This window comes from Furipterus horrens, unplaced genomic scaffold (assembly GCF_987537825.1).
Source record: "Furipterus horrens unplaced genomic scaffold, mFurHor1.1.pri manual_scaffold_2, whole genome shotgun sequence".
Taxonomy (NCBI): Eukaryota; Metazoa; Chordata; class Mammalia; order Chiroptera; family Furipteridae; genus Furipterus; species Furipterus horrens.
Window position 1 is genome coordinate 152,579,548 of NW_028327172.1, and position 21,465 is coordinate 152,601,012.

The 21,465-nt window shown below is 36.2% G+C and overlaps 1 protein-coding gene across 2 annotated transcripts in view; it reads left to right on the plus strand.

Annotated features, from left to right (window-relative positions):
* Positions 1-21,465, plus strand: part of ODAD2 (outer dynein arm docking complex subunit 2) — a 229,088-nt gene that overhangs the window by 101,527 nt on the left and 106,096 nt on the right. For both annotated transcript variants that reach the window (XM_090268050.1, XM_090268051.1), the window contains one exon: positions 16,596-16,710. In XM_090268050.1, the coding sequence (XP_090124176.1) occupies positions 16,596-16,710 (115 nt within the window). The remainder of the gene's footprint in view (positions 1-16,595; positions 16,711-21,465) is intronic.

Sequence of the window (21,465 nt, forward strand, 5' to 3'; positions counted from 1 at the left end):
GAGGTTTCTCGATACTGCTTTCAACAGTCGCTGTATCAATCTGCATTCCCACCAACAGTGCACAAGGGGTCCTCTTTCTCCACATCCTCACCAGCACTTGTTGTTGGTTGATTTATTAATGATAGCCATTCTGACAGGTGATATCTCATTGTGGTTTTAATTTACACTGAACATCTTTTCATATGTCTGTTGACCATCTGTATGTCCTCTTTGGGTAGGTGTCTACTCAGGTCCTTTGCCCATTTTTTAATTTGTTTTTTTTTTTTGGTGTTGACTTTTATTAAATTCTTTAAATATTTTGGATATTAAACCCCTTATAAGATATATCATTGGTGAATATTTTCTCCCATTCAGTGGGTTGTCTTTTTATATGTTGATGGTTTCCTTTGCTGTGCAAAATCTTTTTAGTTTGATATGTACCATTTGTTTCTTTCTTCTTTTGTTTTTCTTGCCTGAAGAGATATATCAGAAAAAAATTTGCTACTAGTAATATCTGAGATTTTACTGCCTATGTTTTCTTCTAGGATTTTTATGATTGTGAGTCTAACATTTAAATCTTTATCCCATTTTGAATGTCTTCCTGTGGGTGGTGTAAGAAGGTGGTCTAGTTTATTTTTTGCATATATCTGTCCAATTTTCCAAACACCATTTATTTAATAAATCATCTTTGTCCCATTGTATGTTTTTGCCTCCTTTGTCACATATTAAGTATAAAGGCATGGGTTTATTTCTGGGCTCTCTGTTCCATTGATTTATATGTCTGTTTTTATGCCAGTACTATGCTGTTTTGATTACTATGACCTTGGAGTATAGTTTGATATTAGGTAGTGCGATTGCTCCAACTTTCTTCTTCTTCTTCAAGACTACTGTTGCTAATTGTGGTCTTATGTGGTTCCATATAAATTTTTGGAATATTTGTTCTAGTTCTGTGAAATATGCTGTTGGTAACTTGACAGGAATTGTGTTGAATCTGTATATTGCTTTGGGTAGTATGCATGTTATGATGATATTAATTCTTCCTATCCATAAACATGGTATGTGCTTCAACTTATTTGTATCTTCTTCAGTGTCTTATAATTTTCCCAGTACAAATATTTTACCTACTTGGTTAAATTTATTCCTAGGTATTTTATTATTTTTGAAGCAATTGTGAATGGGATTGCTTTCTTCATTTCCCTTCCTGATAATTCCTTATTGGCATATAAAAATGCAACTAATTTCTGGATATTAATTTTGTATGCTATTACTTTACTGAATTCATTTATCAGTTCTAGTAGTTTTTGGTGGAATCTTTAGGGTTCTGTGTATATAGTATCATGTCATCTGCAAATAGTGACAAATTTAGTTGGTCCTTCCTATCTTGGATTGCCTTTTATTTCTTCGTCTTGTTTGATTACTATGGTTAGGACTTCCACTGCTATGTTGACTATGAGTGGCAAAAGTGGTCATCCTTGTCTTGTTCCTGATTTTAAGGGGAATGCTTGTAGTTTTTGCTCATTGAGTATGATGTTGGCTGTGAGCTTGTCATATATGGTCTTTATTATGTAAATGTATGTTTCCTCTATTCCCACTTTTCTGAGTGTTTTCAATAAAAAGTTAGTGCTGGATTATATCAAATGCTTTTTCTACATCTATTGATATGATCATGTGGTTTTTATCTTTCATTTTATGTGTTGTATACATTTATTTGTTTGTGGATATTGAACCAACTTGCATCCCCAGAATAAATCCAACTTAATCTTGGTATATTATTTTTGTGTAATGCTCTATTCAGTTTGCTAATATTTTGTTGAGGATTAGTATCTGTATTCATCAGGGTTATTGGCCTATGATTTTCTTTCTTTTTTTTTTTTTTTGTGTCTTTATCTGTTTTTAGAATTAGAACAATGCTGGCCTCATAAAATGAGCTTGGGAATCTTCCTTTCTCTTGAACTTTTTGGAATAGTTTGAGAAGGAGAGTGTTAGATATTCTCTGAATGTTTGTTATAATTCACCTGTGAAGCTTTCTGGTCCAGGTTCTTATTTGCTGGGAGGTTTTTGATTGCTGCTTCAATGTCACTAGTTGTATTCTGTCTATTCAGAGTCTCTGATTTTTTTTTTCCTGATATAGTTTTGGAATTTTGTATGTTTCTAGGAATTTATCCATTTCATCAAGATTGTCTAATTTGCTGGCATATAGTTGTGCATAATATTTTCTTACAATCTTTTGCACTTTTTTTTATTACTTCTCCTCTTTCATTTTTGATTTATTTATTTGGATCCCCTCTCTCTTTTTTTGATAAGTCTGGTTAAAGGTTTGTCATTGTTGTTTATCTTACCAAAGAACCAACTCTTGGTTTCATTAATTTTTCGTTATGTTTTTAATTCTCTCTGTCATTTATTTCTGCTTTGATATTTATTATTTCCTTTCTTCTACTTACTCTGGGCTTTGTTTGTTCTTTTTTTCCTTCACATATTTTTTAGTGTTTTTTCCATTGCCATTTATTCCCCTATAGCCACCTCCCCACTGCACTCACAACACTGTTGCCCATGTCCATGAGTACTTTTTTCTTTTGCTTAATCCCTGTTCTTTTTATAGTTCTTTTAAGTGTAGGGTTAGACTGTTTATTTGAGATTTTTCTTGCTATGAAATTTCCTTTTAGGACTGCTTTTGCTGTGTTCCCTAGGTTTTGGGTTGTTTTGTGTTCATTTGTTTTCAGGTAACTTTTGATATCTTTCTTGATTTCATTGTTAATACAGTCATTGTTACTAACCTGTTATTTAGTCTACATGTGTTTGAATATATTTATTGTTGTAATTTCTAGTTTTTTATCATTGTGGAGGGAGCGGATGCTTGATATGATTTTAATCTTACTGACTTTATTAAGACTTATTTTGTTTCCTAACATGTGTTCTATCTTTGAGAATGTTCCATGTACACTTGAGAAGAATATATATTCTGCTGCTTGAGGTGAGATGCTTCATAAATATCAGTTTAATCCATCTGATCCAATGTATATCTTTTGAAGTCACCATTGCTTTGTTGATTTTTTTGTAATCCTCAACTGAGGATATTTTTATTGATTTTTAGAGAGAGAGGAAGGGGAGAGAGAGAGAGACATCAATGTGAGAAACATCAACCAGTTGCCTTCTGGGGATCAAATCCACAACCTAGATATGTGCCGTGACTGGGGATTGAACCTGAAACATTTTTGTGTACAGGATGATGCTCCAACCAACTGAGCCACCCTACCAGGGAACTTTGTTGATTTTTTTTGTCTGGAAGATCTATCCGTTGGTGTCATGGGGTGTTAGAATCTCCTTCTATGACTGTATTGCTGTTGACATCTTCCATATATATTTAGGTGCTTCTATGTTGGGTGTGTATATGTTTACAGGGATAATATCCTTTTGTTGAATTAATTTCTTTATTATTACATAGTGAACTTCTTTGCCTCTTGTTATGGTCTTTGTTTTGAAGAATATTTTGTCAGATATAAGTATTGCTACCCCAGCTTTTGCATTTCCAAGGAATACTTTTCCATCCCTTCACTTTCAGTCTCTGTGTTTCCTTTGTTCTGAGATAGGTCTCTTGTAGACGGGATATATATGGGTCGTGTTTCCTTACCCATTCAGCTACCCTATGTCTTTTGATTTACATTTAAGGTTATTTTTGATAGGCATTTGTTTATTGCTGTTTTATTCTTTATACCTAGGTTGCTCTCTATATTTCCCTTCCCCCCCTCCTTCGTTTCCTTCTTCTGGCAGGCCCTTTAACATTTGTTGCATGCTGGTTTGGTGGTACTGAACTCTTTTAGCTTATTTTTCTCTTGTAAACTCTTTATTTCTCCTTCAATTTTAAATGATAGCCTTGCTGGATAGAGCCTTGCTGGATATAGTAATCTTGGCAGTAGGTCCTTGCTTTTCATCACTTCAAATATTTCATGCCTATGCCTTCTGGCCTGAAGTACGTCTATTGAGAAATCACCTGACAGTCTTATGAGAGCTTCCTTATAAGTAACTAACTGTCTCTCTTTTCTTGCTTTTAAGTCTCTGTCTTTGTCTTTAACCTTTGCTATTATAATAATGATGTGTCTTGCTGTGGGCCTCTTTGGGTTCATCTTGATTGGGGCTCTCTGTACTTCCTGAACTTGTGTGACTTTTTCCTTCACCAGGTTAGGGAAATTTTCAGCTATTTTTTTCTTTGAACAGGTTCTCTATCCCTTGCTCACTCTCTTCTCCTTCTGGTACCCCTATGATGTGGATGTTGTTATGCTTGATGTTGTCTCAGAAGTCCCTTAGACTTTCCTCATTTTCTAAAATTCCATTTTCTTTTTGATGCTCTGCTTGGGTGCTTATTGTTTTCTTGTCCTCTAATTTGCTGATTCAGTCCTCTGCTTTATCTAACCTGCTGTTGATTCCTTCTAGTGTATTCTGCATTTCAGATATTGTATTCTTCATTTCTGACTCGTTCTTATTTATGGTTATCTGCCCTTTTAAGTGCTTAAATCTAAGTCCCCACTGAGATCATCCATTCTTCCCCTAAGGTTTTTGAGAATCTCTATACCTATTGTTTTAAATGCTGCATCTGTTATCTTGGTTGCTTCCATTTCATTTAATTCTTTGCTTGGGTACTTCTCTTGTTCATTCATTTGGGGCATATTTCTTTGTCTCCTTCTTTTGTCCCTGTGTATTAGATAGATTTATGACTCTCAAACTTGTTATGATGGCTTTATGATGAAGATGTCTTGTTGGGCTCAGTAGCACAATCTTTTAGATTTCCTGAGGTCTGTGTTTCAGGATTTTTTAAAATTTTATTTATTTATTTTTAGAAGGAGGGGAAGGGAGTGAGAAAGAGGGAGAGAAACATCACTGTGCAAGAGAAACTTTTGGTTGCCTCTCACATGCCCCCAACTGAGGACCTGGCCCACAACCCAGGTATGTGCCCTGACTGGGGATTGAACCAGAGACCTTTTGGTTCACAGACCAGTGCTCAATCCACTGAGCCACACGAAGCAGGGCAGGAATGTTTCTTATAGGTTATGTGTGCCCTCCAGCTTTGGTTGAATCTTAAATGATGTTGGCCCTTTTGTGGATGGAGTTAGCCCATCAGGCTGGCTGACTATAAGGATAAACCTTGATCACTGTGTGTGACTCACTGTGCTGGGGCTTCCCCCCAGGGAGAGTTGTTCCATAAGGTTCTGCTGCCTGTCAGAATCCCCCTTTGTATGTGCTGCTTGTGTGGCTAAGTGGATCAAGCTCTTGTGTGGTCCGAAGCCCACCACGTGTGGTAGTTCTGGGTCCACTTGGGCAGGGTTCAGGTACAGGTCAGTGTCAGAGTTGTGTGTAAACAGCCTTTCTAGAGCTATCACACTATTCACTGTTTATGGCTGCATCTACTGGTCCTGGGGGTGTGGGATGGGCCAGTCTGTGTAACAGGGTTGGCTTTTTCCAAGTTAAACTGGGGGCAGACCTATAAAAGGTCTGAGGCTCCCTGAGCCCCACCTCCACCCATCAGCCACTTTGCCTTCCCCTGAGGTTGCCTGATTTTCCTCCAGAGCCTATCAAAGAAAGACTGTTGAGTGGTCCCAGTGTAGCTGTGATCCATAGACCCTTCCACAGGTTGTGAGCTCGGTATGGTGGGGTGACTGGGGTCAAGAGGACAGGGCTAGTGGGTTCCCTACTTAGAAGCCAGGCAGTCAGGCACTCATGAGGGGAAAATGGCCCCTGCTCCAGAGCTAAACCACCCAGTCTCTGCCAGAGTCTCCAGCTCCATCCTTCCCAGGAGAAGTGCACTGAGGTTCAGGTTGGGCACAGCCATCCATCCTCTCTTCAGGAATAAGCCCCGCAGGGCAGAGCCACCTAGGTTCAGGAGGACAGATCAAGAGTCTCCCATTGGGCATGGTGCTGGCTGAGCCCACAGGAGGTGCCCAAGTGCTTTGTCCTAGTCCCAGACAGTGCCTTCTGAGGGAGACAGTCCAGTTTTTCCAGCTCTGAGCAGCACTCCCACCACAGAAGTTGGCTCAGCCAATGGGACTTGGGAACGCAGATCCCAACATTCTCCCATTGGGGATAATGCCAGAAAGCCTGTAGGAAGGAAGTGGGCACTTCTTCTCCTTCCCAGAATAACAGGGGCTGAGCTCACAGGTTAGATAGGGGTGCCCTCCACCCCGACAACGTAGCCACACAACCCAGGACTCATCCATCTGATTCCTGGACAGAGGCCTCCCAAGAGACATGTTCTGCAAATCCTAGCTCTATGTAGCATTCTGATCCCTCTGCATGACTGAACTAAGCAGGACAGGACCACAGAGTGGCAGGGCAGTCCTAGTGATTCAACAGGTATGGGGGAGGTGCTCGCTGTGTACTCGAGGTGGGGAGGAATGGTCCCTCTTTTTGAAGACACCCAGTTCAATCACTGTCTGAGTCTCCTCCAAGAGCTTCTCTAGAAAAGAGCACCCCAAACATCCCTGCTGGGTTCAGCCAGCAGACCTCTCTGTGGACCTGAGCATGGCAGAATGGTGTTGCCAGTAGTTGGAGGACTGGGCAGTGTACTCCTCAGGCTGGTTCTGTAATAGCAGGAGTGCTTGACCCTGAAAAGGTGGCATCTGGGTTTCTAGAAGACTCTTTTCTCTCCCAGATGGACTGAATCTCCATTGATTTTCACCCCCGGATACTATGCAGGCCCCTCTTCCCCTCTCTGTTGCTCTGGTTTAGGGGTCCTTGTATGGGGTTGAGACCCCACACTCCTTAGGGGAGGGAATTTTGCAGATGAGATGTCCCTCTGGCTTCTCAGTATTGCACATGGGCACGGGGGCCTTCTCTACAGCCTTGGTTATTATATTTCAGTTCAGCTAGTTTTAGTTGGTTATTCACATTGATTGCTCTATAATTTAGCCGTAAATCTGGCTTGGGGCCAGAAGCAGGCGAGTGTAACTTCTACCTACTCTGCCACCATCTTGGGTTTATTTTAGTTGGGTTGTATGAATTCCTTATACAGTCATATACCTCAGTACTTGTCAGCTTCCAAACTTGTCAAACCCTGTACTTGTCGCATTTTGATGAGGAAAAAAAAGTGTTTCAGCACTCGATGCTTGCTTGCTTGGGACTAGTGGAACTTGATGGAACTTGTATGAGTCACAGCGCCACTCGGCAAAAGAAGATGCTTCATTGTTCGGTGCTTGTCACTTTCAGCACTCATCACAAGTTCCAGAATGAATTAATGGCAAGTACTGATGTACCACTGTATATTTTGATTATTTAAATTTTGTCAGAATACAGTTTACAAGTATTTTCTTCGATTCCACAGACTGCCTCTTCATTCTGTCGATTATTTTCTTTGCTATGCAAAAGTGCATGCGGATATACAGTGAATATACTTTTCTATAAACTCTCAGAGGACAGCCTTGCTAGACATAAATCCCTTGGTTCCTACTTTATTATGCTGAATTAAAAAAATGCTGCTTCATTGTTGCCTTGTTTCATACCTTTTTGGTTTGTTTTTTAAGTCTGGTGCTAGGCTACTTCTTTGTCTTTGTAAGTTATTTGATCATTTTGTCTGGAGGCCTTGAAGGTTTTTTATTTTTATTTTTATATTCCAGTACTTTTACTAGGTTTGTCACAGAGCTGACTGCTACCTATTTAGTTAACTTGAATTATAGTTTATACAGGAAAGACAGGATAAATGCTTTTATCTTCCTTTTGAAAAAAAAATCAATTTTCAAATATATGTGTTGTCAGGAACCCAAGCAGCCGCAACAGTGATAATAAGGGCTGTTTTTGGATTTGTTATGACCTCGTGGATCTTCATGATTTACTTCAGTCTCTATTGTTCTTTTATACAAAATGCCTGGCATGCATAAATTCAAGACATGCTAATATCCTAATGTTCTAAGTTTTTCATAATTTCAAAATAACCTTAAAGTCTAAAGGTCAGCTTTCAAATTTAAGTAAGCAGCTACCTGTAAAAGAGTAAATTTCATGTTCCTGAGCCCTTGTAGTGGGGCTCAGTTGGGTGACCATTGTTTTGCAAACCGAAAGGTTGCAGGTTCAATTTCTAAATCAGGGAACAAGCCTAGGTTGTGAGTTCTGTCCCAGTCAGGGTGCATATGAAAGGCAGCCAATCAATGTTTCTCTCCGTTTCTTTCCCTCCATTCCCCCCTCTCTCTCCCTAAAAAAGTGTTTCTATTGTTTCTATTAATATTCTGTAAATACCTCAGATTCTAAGAAATTTTACATGATTTACCTAAATAATGTACTAATTTCCTATGATTTATTCTTTAAAATGTTTTTCTTCCACACATTGTAAAATAAACATTTGCTGAACTGATTGTTACATGGTCTAGTGTTATGTGATCATGTAATGAAAGACTCTTTTTAAAAAACATATACACAAGGATAGAATTAAAACTTACCATGGAATCTGTAACTCTAAATATCCTGTGTTCTGTGGTTTAAACATAATTATGTTGCCTTTACATAGTGCTTTTAAAAAATTTTACATTAGCTTTATTTGTTCTTTTCAAAAAGGGAAAAAAACAGAAAACTGAGCTTGTTTGTATACAGAAGAGACTTAATCTCTTCGTGGCTGCCCAGGTATTTCTTTTACCACAGAAAGAATCTTTGTAGGGTTTATACAAGACATAAAATAGAATATGTGCTTTACATGTTTGTATCAATAAGAACATTTTTTCCTTTTTTTTACATTTCCTTTATTTGTTTTTCATCTGTATACCTTTTAAAGAATGTGGACTTACCTGAGATACCAAAATGCCAACTGAAAAGTAATTATGGAAGTCATTAATCTTCTGAATCTTAGCTTTCACATTTTAAAACAAGCTCTAAGGACTTCAATTTGAGGATTATGTGGATTTTATTTCACCACATTATATATCTCATCCAGCCAGTTGTGATATAGGCTTAGCTCAATAGTTGAGTAAGTGGGCTATTCACTACTATTTCCTATGAGAGAGGAGGGTGTGTGTTCACAATGAAATTAAAAACATTTTTTAAAACTTTTAATTTGTGAAGTATAACACACATGAAGTACAGATGTAAATGAACACATTAGTAAATTATTGGAAAGGGAAGACTCTTGTAACTTCCACCTAAGCCAAGCAATTGAATATTTTCATGACTCAAAAACCTCCCTGGCAGCCCCTCCTTTCACAGACCACCTAGAGCCACCTCTCCTCACCCTTGAGAACCTCTCTCTTGCCTTTTATGATAATTATGATCTTGCTTTGTTTTCATAATTTTATGCTTGACTTTGCATCACTATAAAGTATAGCTTAATTTTGTTTCTCTTTGGAAACAAATGGAAAGGTATAGAATGTGTTGGGTTTTGTCTGACTTTTTTGCTAAAATTTTAGATTCCTTTTTCAGTCTGATACATTTTAACAACTGTATTCACTTATATAACGACCAGCCCAAAGAAAATATAAAATAGTTTCTTGCCCCAAAGAAGTTTACTCATGCTATTATCCAGTCAATCCCCATTCCCACCCTAAGCAACCCCCTTCTGATTCCCGTCGCTATAGATTAGCTTTGTTATTCTGGGAGTGGAATTTTTGAGTCCTGGGGTGGAAGTTTCGCTTTATTAGAGACTTCCAAATAGTATGCAAAAGTGGTGGTACAGTTTAATATTCTCATCAGCAATAATATTTAGTGTTGTTAGTCTTTTTTTAAAAAAAAAATTTTAGTCCTAATAGAAAAAAAATGGTATGTCATTGTAGATTTCATTTGCATTTTTCTTATAACTAATGTTGTTGAGTAACTTTCCATGTGCTAATTGCCCACGTGTATTATTTTGTGGTCTATTCAAGGGTTTTGTCCATTTTAAGTAGGATTTTTTTAGAGATTTAAAGAAGCTGTTTACAAATTCTAGATACAAAGCCATTGTTAGATTTATGTGCTAATGACTAATATTTCCCCTCTCTCTGTGTCTCCTTTTTAATCACTCTTTCTGAGACAGCTCATGCCCCCCCCCTTTTTTGTAACCTATGAGGCTAAAATTGGTTTTAAAAAACAAAAACAAAGGAGAATATGTAAGAAGAGATCATATGTTGCCTACAAAGCCAAAAATGTTCCCTATCTGGCCCTTTACATAAAAAGTTTGTTAACCCTTGCTCAAGTGGTTCATCAGTGTTATTCATCTTATTTTTATTATTTTATTTATTGTACTTATTTGGGGTTTAATTTTTGCTGCTTTCTCTAGCTTAAAAAGTGAAAGTTGTTCCTGTTGATATTATAGGTCAGTTCTTTTCTAATATAGGCATTTAAGGCTATACACATTCCCCTCTAAACATTGTTTTTAGCTCTATTACACAATATAAATTGCGTTTTTATTTTTATTCAATTCAAAATATTTCCTACTTTGTGAGTTCTCTTTGGCCTGGGTAAAAATGTAAATTTATCCAATAATAATTTTAAATGTCTAATTATTTAGGGAGTTTATTTTACTACTGCAAATATTTAGGGATGTTTATAGTTGCATCAGAACATTTTCACAAAATTATTTTCTGTCTCCAGAAAGGGTAGGTGTCTTATTACTGGGGGACTATAAATATTAACATTTGTGTTGGTGCATTTTGCTCTGTTTTAGTCAAATCTTGCTTTGTTTATATACCCAAGGTAATATACAGAGTTCGTTAAACCACTCTGCCTTCCATGATGGAATGCAAGATGGGTTTAGTGGCCCAGCATGGGGTGTCAGAGTCTCTAGGGAATCTCTGTGCAGAGGAAACCAGGGCAGGGATATCCAATCCAATAAAATAATTTGAGCATTCTTTGGGGCCACAACTCAATGTGGGAAGACAGAACCCAACAGAATGAGAGGGGATACCCTCCTGAGAACCAATTGTTGTTTAGTGACAGAGCCTAAACTGGGTGAGGATGTGTCAAGACAATGAAAGAACCTGGTATGGGAAGTCAGAGACAGAGTAAGGTGAGGAGTGAAGACACACAAGTGAAAGGAGGTCCAGCACAGGTTACTGGAACTGAAATAGGCTAAAGAGAGCTTCCAGATGCCTGGTCAGTCCAGCATGGTGAACCAGAGCCAACGCTGGTGAGGAGAATATCTACCAAGGATATGGGACAGGGATGAAGATGGAAGATTGGTTATATACAGGGAGATGGGGCAGATAAATAAAGATACAAGTCAGTTTCTCACTGTCAGTGAAGTGAATTACAAGGGGAAAACTAGCAAACAAATCTACAACCATGGTAGAAGATTTTAATAGCCCTTTCCTGGGTTGAAAAAATAGGAAAAAAAAACGTGAAGATATAGAAGACCAAACAACACACCAGAACAACTGGCCTAATCAACATTTTAAAAACATTATATCCAACAATGCAGAGTATACACTTCTCCCAATGCAAAAGGAATATTTAGAAGATAGACCACATGTCAGGGCCATAAAGCTGAATATGAAAGAAATACAATCACAGAGAATACAGTCTCTGACCACAGACATTATAGTTTTAAACTAGAAATCAACCACAGTGCAGTTTCTGGAAAATATTGAAAATTTTAGAAATTGAGCAAGTCTTGCAAATAACCCAGGCCAAAGAGAGCTCATAAAGAAAAGTAGGAAATATGCTGAATTGAATAAAAATGCAAACACAATTTATATTTGTGTAATAGAGCTAAAACAGTGTTTCCAGGGAAATGTATAGCTTTAAATGCTTATATTAGAAAAGAATTGACCTATAATATCAACAATAACAACTTTCACTTTTTAAGCTAGAAAAAGCAGCAAAAATTAAACCCCAAATAAGTACAATAAATAAAATTATAAGATAATGTTGATAAGTCACCTGTTTTCTGATTGTATTTTTTAATTAAAGGGTTAGAGTACATTTTCTCTAGGCTCCAACAATAATATTTGAGTGTAAGGTTGACTGAATAACTTCATTTAATGTTTATTGATAATGACTTATCTCTGTGCTGGGGACAGCACTAGGTACCGAATGCCCTTCCCGAGAGCCCCTGGGTGGCTCTCTCACCCAGTGTTACTGCTCAAACATCACAGTTTCAGGGACACTGTTTCCCTGCACCCTGCACCTCCATTCTACTACCCTCTATTCCTCTTCTTTTATTTTTCTCCACTCACTTTTTAACATTTCATATAATGTATAGATTTCTTTTTATTTTATCTTTTCCCAATATATAGATTTCTCTTTTATTTATACAATATTCTCAAAAGAATATTAGCTCCATGCTTCACAGTAGCAAGAACTTCTGTTTGATTTCATAATGAAAAAAATTCCCAGTGCCTCAAAATTTGCCTGGCACATGAGAGTCAATCTGTTACTATTTACTGTAAGAATGAATTTTTTTCTGAGAAAAAGTTTTTAAAGCTTTTCTAATCATATAGCTTACACAACTATAAAAGAATAGACTATCATCCCACTTAACCAAGGCCAAGGAATTCTGGAATATACCTTTCCAGAAGCTGGTACATTCACATCTTTTCTCCAAATGTGGTCTGCCATGGCTTCTTTAAAAAAAATGCATAGAGATATAAATATCCAACCTTTGAGAATCTTTTTTTAAGAGAAAAATTCTTGGTTAATCATAGTTTTTCACAGGGATGATCATTTAATTCTGACATTCATGTATGTTTTCATTTTTACTGAATTGCCAACTTGGTTTCAAAACCTATAGATTTCAGTTGTGTCCTTTAATGTGGTTTAAGAACATCAAGTTCTTTTAGGCCAACCACATTTTTAGTTTGTGCCATTGTCTTACATTATTTAGTGTAATTTTCAGCAAATATTAAGCAGTTTTTGGAAATCATGCAAAGTTATGGTTTCAAGTCGATGTGCTGTCTGTCATTGCCAGAAAACAACATTACTACCTTAGCCACACCCACTGTGTGGGCACAAATGCTTCACATTTGTTCATATGTGTGGTCTCGATGGGTAGGCAAGCCAGCCAGACTTCTTAGCAATTCTGGCAAATTGTAATATAATAAAAGAAACTGAGAAACATAAGCACTGTGTCTGTTTTGGTTTGTTTGTTTGTTTTTTTTAATTAGCCAGAATATGTATATGTATTCGTCTTTCTAGAACTGTTAGTCTGCCAGCCATGCAATTTGATTTCTATGGTAAAATTAAAGATTTTGAAAACATAATTCAGTTTTATATTTTTAATAATGTCAAAGAATTAGTGTTATATTGATACTAAAAAACGAAGAGCTAACATAGTGCTGGAAATGAATTCAGAGCAAGATGCTGATCAAAATAAAAAGCAGGTAGGCTCACTGCAAAAGAACAGTGGTGTAAATTGATGCCACCTATGAGCCTATCATTGTATATGCAAAAAGCAACAAAGTTGTACAGAAATTCTATACAAATGCACTTTCAAATTAGAGACAACTTCAAATGAAAACTTACTCTACTGGTTAGATTTAGAATTTGAACATATGCTTTGCAAGTATGAGGTTAAAAGGAATGTATTTGTATTGCAAGAGATTTCTGATTCATTGAGAAAGGGGATTATCTTGTTTTGGATCCACCTAACTGATATTGCAGTTGTGTGCCTCAAACATAGTGGGCAAACTATGGTCCTTCTGTCAAGGAGATTACACCATAATTGGGGAGCTACGATGCATGGCCGCAATAAGGCAAAGCGGTGTGTTATGAATGCCAGAAAAGGGGACAGCAAAACTCAAAAGAAGCTTAAAGGAGGGAGAAAGCAGAGGATTTGTGGGAGAGGCTTTGTTTTTAAAAAGGTGACCTTAAAAGATAGATTATTATAGAAAACGATGGAGATGATGCGGGCAAAGGCTTAGAGTTGAGAATATTTCTGTGGGCTGTGAGTAAACCAGTGTCTCCCTTGTATGTTCACAGGGAACCCCTGCATGCATCTGTTGTAGCATTTATTATAATAGGTTACAATGGTCTCTTTATCTCCCTCACTAGACTGTAGTCTCCTGAAGGACAATTAAAATCCTCATTACTCGCAGATTCTGTATTTGTGAATTTGTATCCCTTCTAAAATTTATTTGTAACCCCCAAATCAGTACGTAGAGCACTTTTGCTGAAAATAATGGATATGTGCAGAGTAGTGAAAGATTTGTATCTCCTGATGAAAGTTTCCAGCTGAGGCCGAATGAGGCCACGGCTCTCTGCCTTTTTGTTTTAACTCATACTGTAAACAGGTATCCTTTTCACAGTCTACTTAGTGTCATGTTTTTCGCAGTTTTATGCTTTGAGCTGGTGGTTTGGTTTAAAATGGCCCCTAAGCAGAGTGCTGCAGAGCTGCCTTGTCTAGTGTTACTAAGTGTAGGAAGTCTGTGATATGCCTGACAGAGAAAATGTGTGTTTGATAAGCTTCATAATGCTGTTGTTGTGGGATCCATGTTAATGAATCAGCCGTATATATCCAACAAGGTGCCTTTAAACAGAAACACACATAAAATAAGGTTATACATTGATCAGTTCATTAAAATGTTCTGACCAGAGGCTTTCAGGGACCAAATTTTCTATTTCCCCTAAGAGCAAAACTGTAGTTCAGTGTTTATTGATTCACTGTAGGCAGTGACTTTATACAATGTAACTACCCCAAGTAATGTGAATGGACTGTATCTTTCAATTCAGCATGCTTATCACATAGTGTTTAGTAGTGGCGCAAGAGCTTCAGGAGTAAATGCCCGCATGTGGGGAAGTGAGAAGAATAAACCAGCTCATTGGAAATGTCAAATACCGAGTTCAGGAACTGGGGTATTAATCCATGCAGGTAATGGGAAGCTGTTCAGAGACTATGCTTGGGGTGATCTTTGGGTGTTCTGAGTCCGCTAGATGGTGTCTAGAGCAGAATGGGTAACCCTGGGGCCCTGCTCTCAAGGAGCTCCTGCAGAAGCTCTAAGGGGCCTTTAGGAAGATGAATTTCGCAGGGACTTACAGGATGGATTGGAACTAAGAGAAACTGAAGACACAAAACCAAGCTTTGTAGCTATTGCAGCAGTCCTGCTACAAGGCAGTCAAGACCAGGATTTGGGTGTTGCAGGAGAACAGAGGAGTGTGGGGGAGGTATCATGTTATTGTGAAGTAGACATCAGCAGTCAATGACTTGGTGCAGAGGGAGGTGGAAGTGAAGGGACAAAATTAAACTCTGACCTGTAAGTTTTAATTTTGCCCCTGCCTTTGTTAGTTGTGTGTTTGCAGATGTTTTCTGAAAATGTTTTCTCCTGTAAGGTTATTACTCTGTAAAATACTATGTTCCTCTTTTTTTTTTTTTTTTTGGATTTATTTATTTTTAGAGAGAGGGAAATGGAGAGAGAAAGAGAGGGAGAGAAACATCAACGTGTAGTTGCCTCTCACACACCCCCAAATGGGGACCTGACCCGCACCCCAGGCATGTGCCTTGACTGGGAATTGAAGCGGCAACCCTGTGGTTCACAGGCCAGCACTCAATCCACTGAGCCTTAGCAGCCAGGGCTGGAAAGCTATTTAGTTAAACTTTAGGTTAAACTAATTTCTCAATGCACTTTTTTTTCTCATTAAAACTTATTTTTTAAAGAAACGTTTTATATCTTACTATAAGGTATTTATATTACCAGTTGTTTTAAATGATTATGCAAAAATGACATCCCACTTGGAACCTTTGGAATAACACATTTTTTAATCTGGAAAATTCATCTCAGATAATCAAGAAGTGTAGACGTTTCTCTGTTGATTTTCAAGAAAAAATTTGAATGGCATTTTAAGCTAGTAGTATTTATTCTATCTGTGGCTAAATACCACATGTGTTTAATGCAACTTGAGGTTAAAAATTAAAGGAATTTTGATGTTCTTTATCTTTTCTCATCTGCTTTGAGTTTAACATATCTTTCTGAACAAAGCCATGTTTGTAAAGGATATTAAGTTTTGTTTAGCCTTCTTCCCAACTGCAAGTACTCCGTAGACCTTAATGCGAGGTTCTGCTCCCTGGACTGATTGATATATAAACAGAAGACAGATGGAGTAGAGATGACTCTGATGATAATTCATTTTTCAGCTAGTCATGAAGATATTTTGATTACAGAGTATTTAAGTAATTATAACACAGTCTGCAATGTTAGTCTTGCTGAAAAGGGAGCACATGGAAAACAAGTTACGTGTTTTTCGTGCCTAACAAAGGATGCACTGTGGTGTAATGATTTTAATTCCTAATGCTAGATCAGGGCTGGAGGAGTTTAAAATATGCCACATTGTAAGGTAAGTCAGCTGAACACAGACCAAATAAAAAAGGTAACTGCACAGTTTAGAGGCATAAATATTTGTTTTGGGAAGTATTTAGATGTTACTATATGAAAGAAACCAGTATTTTTACATTTAGGTAACAGTCTGTGTACAGCTAATTAAAAAATTACATGGCTTGATTTTAAGTTTATGTGAATCGTAATTACCATGGAGCTTGCTTTCCATGTCATGAATTTAAAACTGAAACCAGAACTCTCACAATTCAACAACATGCTATATTCCTACTGTTGTTAAAGTTTAGAAAAAAAATTCCAAGCAAAATATCAAAAGAAGAAAAACTAATTAGAATTTGTGGGACTAGATAGGCCACTTAAATTTTCATTTACACATGAGTTAGTTTATATCCCTATTTTTTTGTTTCACAATAGGATAATTGACCACTTAGATGGAGTTCGTTTGTTGTGGTCCTTGCTGAAAAATCCTCACCCAGACGTGAAGGCCAGTGCAGCCTGGGCCCTCTGTCCCTGCATCCAAAATGCCAAGGTAATAGATTACAAATCAATCAATTCTGGGATCTATAATACTATATTGAATAATGTCACCACAGGTCACTAATTGATTTAGACTTATTTTTGGTCATATTTAACTGGTGGGAAAGAGTACTGAATGTGCCAAAATAATTTTTGAGCAATGCCTTTTCCTGGTCAGTTTTTAAATGCCAGATGAAACTAGGCTAAGATGGCAGTGCTTATGAAGTTCTACCTAGCTGGTGCAACTGAAGCAAGTACCCCAGGTAAATCAAGGTGAAGAAAAGTTGGCCATTTTAATCTCCTGATAAGAAATTTGTCTGCATTCATTAGCTGCTGTCAGAGGCACAAGACTCTTTCTATCTTATTTATAGCCCAAAACTACAGAGAAAGATCACTACAATATTTGTTACCTTGAAAAAGTTACTTAATTTTACAAATCCCACTTTCTTATTTATCAGTAAGGGCTGGGTATAAAAACATCTAGATAACATTTTTACATGAATAAAAACACTGAACCATAAGTTTCTGAAGTCTTTTAACTCTTCACTAGTAAATTTCATTATCTTGAAAGATTTCTTTTCAGCCTATTTCGATTATCTTAAATTTTTTGCTCTAGTTTTACAGATTTCCCATCAAGAGTCTTGTTGCTAGAGATATTTCTTGCTGTTGAATATTTTTATTTTACTTATTTACTTTAAACATTTTTTAGTGATTGATTTTAGAGATAGGGGGGAATAGAAAGGAGGGGGGGAGATTGAGATTTGTTGTTCTACTCATTCATGCATTATTGGTTGATTCTTGTATGTGCCCTGACCAGGAATTGAACTTGTAACCTTGGTGTATCGGGATGACACTTAAACCAACTAAGCTACCCGGCCAGGGCTCTCTATTAATATTTTTATCTAAAGGATTTAATTTCTATAATAAACTTAATATGACTCTAAATATCATCCTAAATATTTGTGACTATAAAACAATCTTTTGTAAAAAGTGAATTGTATACTAATAATAGAGGGAGATGTATTACAAACTGGCTATTAGAACCATTTTTTTGTAACAGCAAAATAATAAATAAAAATAAAACACCTAAAATGTCAACCTATAGGAAAATGGACAACAGAATGATAATATAGTCATGTCATATCATACAATGTGGCAGTGAAAAATGAATGTATTTCAGTAAGGTACACATCAATGTCAATACAGCTCATAAACATGCTGAGCAAAATTAATAGTTTCAGAAGTAGATATACAATATAATTCTTATTATACAGAATTCAAAGAAAAATTTTAAATGCAAAATTTAAATGATATTATTAGGGAGCAAGAAAGAAGCCTATTGGGGAAAGATTACTACACATTCTTGAAGGCTATCCTCATTAGTTACATGAATTAATTAGCCCAGGCCTTCTATCATGGTATGAACAACTAAGGATCAGCAAATACTTAAGGAAAGCTAATGGTATTGGAGACAAGCTAAGATTAGTAAGAAGAACTAACTTCAGAGGATACAAAGATAGTGTAAGAAATAGAATATAACATTAAATTGAAAAAATTAATTTCCTCTCAACGACCTAAGGGGAATACTATGCCCAATAGCCTGTTGCAAAGAAAGAAATATTCATGGACTGAGAGAGGGTTTTTGGAAGTTAAAAATATATTTGGCAAAACAATCAATGTAATAGAAGAAGCAAATACTAGATTGGATATGACCAAGTAATTGTCTAGAAGATAAAGCCCAGTAAATAACTAAGATGTAAAGTAAAATAAAAAAGAAAATATGACTTGAAACATGCAAAACTAAAGAGAGCAATTGAAAGGAAGAATCAGTCATTAAAATAATGTGGGGGGTGGGAGGGGAGTTTCTGTGAACTGAAGAGGTAAGGAAAGACTACAGTCTTCAAATTGACAAGACCCACTTAGTGCCAAGCAGGGAAAATAAGGTTATCTATGCTAGACACAGATTCAAATTTGATGTTTCCAGGAACTAAAGGAAAGAAAAATGTTACACAAGAACAGGAGTTATACCGGTATTAGACTTAACATCATTTGCAATAAATTCTAAAACAAAATGGACTCTCTTTAGAAGAAAAAAATTTTTTAATCCTAAAATATGTATCCTGCAAAACTAGCATTTAACTGAGTTTAGTGTAAAGACAGAATAAAGACATTTTTCTTTTAGAATTGTCAGGACTCAGAAAGCTTATCACAAATTAACCTTTTCTGAAAAAAGTAATTACTTTAGGATATTTTCCAACAAACATAAGATTCTAAGAAAAAGAATAACATGAGTTATAGAAACAATAATGAACAAATAATTAGAATTTATAGTTAAATATCAATTTGTGTTGCTAATATAGTTTTCAAATTACTAAGAATTTCTTTAAAAGTAATGGCATAATATAAAAGCAGATAATATTATCACAGTAATAATTCATATGATTTAAAAAACACGTTAGGTAGTGGATGGCAATAGGTAAAAATATACTGAAGGTTTTTATTTTTTCCAGAGAAGGATGCTATAGATACTGGTTGATTATCAATAATCACTGAAAATATAGATTTAAATATAGAAGCTAATGTTATGATTGGTGAGATACCATTTTATATAAGTAATATTTCTACTTATTGCTTTTATTATGTGTAAGTTATGCCTTTAGTCTTATGGACTTTAACTCCAAATCGGCTTACTTAACTGTCTAGCCTTAGATGTTCCAATGCGTTCATATTTGTTATTCCTGCCCAGGATTTCTGTCCTGAACAGCTAACTGATCTCCTATGCTAGCAACCTAAATTGAACCACACTCAAACTTTAAACCCAACACAAACTACCTGTCTTCTAGCCCTTGGCCCTCAGGCCTAGACTAGGTCTAAGCCTCCATGAAGAGCTCCTGTTAGTTCCATTTCTCTTAACTTCACCTGCCCACTGCATGCTCTGAACTTCCACTAATTTTGTGTTTTTGAATTCTTCTCAAGAAGAAAAAACTTAGTTCCCGTACCATCCCGAGGGAAAGATGGACTCATGAAGGAGTGATCTCTGCTTGTTCACTTCTCTTCCAAGAAGATTTTTTGCGTGATTCCTTTGTGAAGAAAAACCCCTATTGTTGCTCCTGAAAATACAGGCTGTTTTAAACTTTGTGAACTTTAAAAATGTAATGCTACAAACTTTGAAATCTGTTATTTGGTCTACCACTCTGGGGTATATTTTAAAAATGTCTTTGGTGTACATGCCATTTGGCATACCATGTGGTGGGGTACCATTGTGTTGATAATGGGGAAAGGTGGGCTTGTGTGCAGGAAGGGCTACGTGGAAAATCTCAGTACCTTCTGCTCAATTCTTTTAAAAAAGAATCTAAAAAATCATTTGAAAGTTTTATTATTTAACTTTCATACTTGTTCAATTTTGGAAACTTTGAAGTAAAGACTGTTACTTTAAAGCTTTGTTTCAGTCAGTGCCATCTTCAATGAGAAATTTAAAAATTAAAATTAAAAAAATGTGTTTTTCCAAAATTCACAAAACTAAACAAGTGAAAATGAAACATATAATTACATTTTCAAATTTTGAAGCATACTTCTGAAGCAATTACAGCATACAGCTGCACTAAGACTTTTGGGCCATGCTGTGTTTATTTTAGTAAGCTTTAAATGTTTTACATTTTATTGAGTAATCTTTTTCACACTAAACCAAATCAGTATTTAAAATTCATGAGTTTTTTATCTATTTGTTTCATAATACTTATACCAAAAATGAATCACGAGTCAAAAATAGGAGAGGTTTTGTACTTGATTCCATTTTTTAACATATAACATAGGAATTTGAGGGTTGAAGGAGCTTCTCTGTCTGTTTCACCCCTGTATTATACCAAAGAAGTACATCCTCTCTTACTTTCTTTGGCTGCATTTAGGTACATGTGAAAGCCCCTAAATATAAAATGAAGCCAGAGAGAAACACATTATAACATTAATAATTAGCTATTGGACTGTGTGTATACTTCATAAGTATTTACATTTAAATTTGCCATTTTTGCCTTGAGGAGCTTTGTGGCAATACATGGATATAATAAAATAAAAAGTGATGATTTAATTTAATCTCTAGGCATATCAAATAATTCCATTAATTCAACAGTATTTATTTAGTACTAACTCTTTGCTGAACCCTGTGCAGCTACACATTATATTTTGTACACCCTCTCCCCCCGTTTTTGCATGTTAACATTCATGCAATTAAGTTTCCAGTTTTTTAAAAACAGCAGGAAACAAACTTTCATTTGAATGTTTCTAGAATGTTCTTTCACATAGGCAGAGACAATAAAGTTACCTCTAACCTATTGGTAAAAATTTGAGCATATTTTCCCAGGGATGTTTTTTAAGTGACATTGTGTCATAGGTGAAAGGGCATCATTTTCCTTGGTGGTGTGTAAAATAATAGTGCATTTAACAATCAATTGCCTTTTAGATTAGCTTAAATGAGATGTGTTAAAGAGACTTGTGAATGTCTGTATGCACGGAATTCCTTTATGATCTATTTTACATCACCATCCAGAACTTAACCCACTTGATTAAATTCAATTTAGCATTTTCAAGTAGCATTTTGTATACTGTTTTTAGATAAATTAAACTTGTTTGCTAATAGGATTATAAATTCTCAGGGAGAGTAGAGGCAGGAAGTGTGTTTTTGTTTGTTTCTTATTTAGTATGCTGGACACCCCTCCCCCCCCCCCCCCACTTGCTGTAAAATATTAGAACTAGACAAGATCTTGTCAGAAAT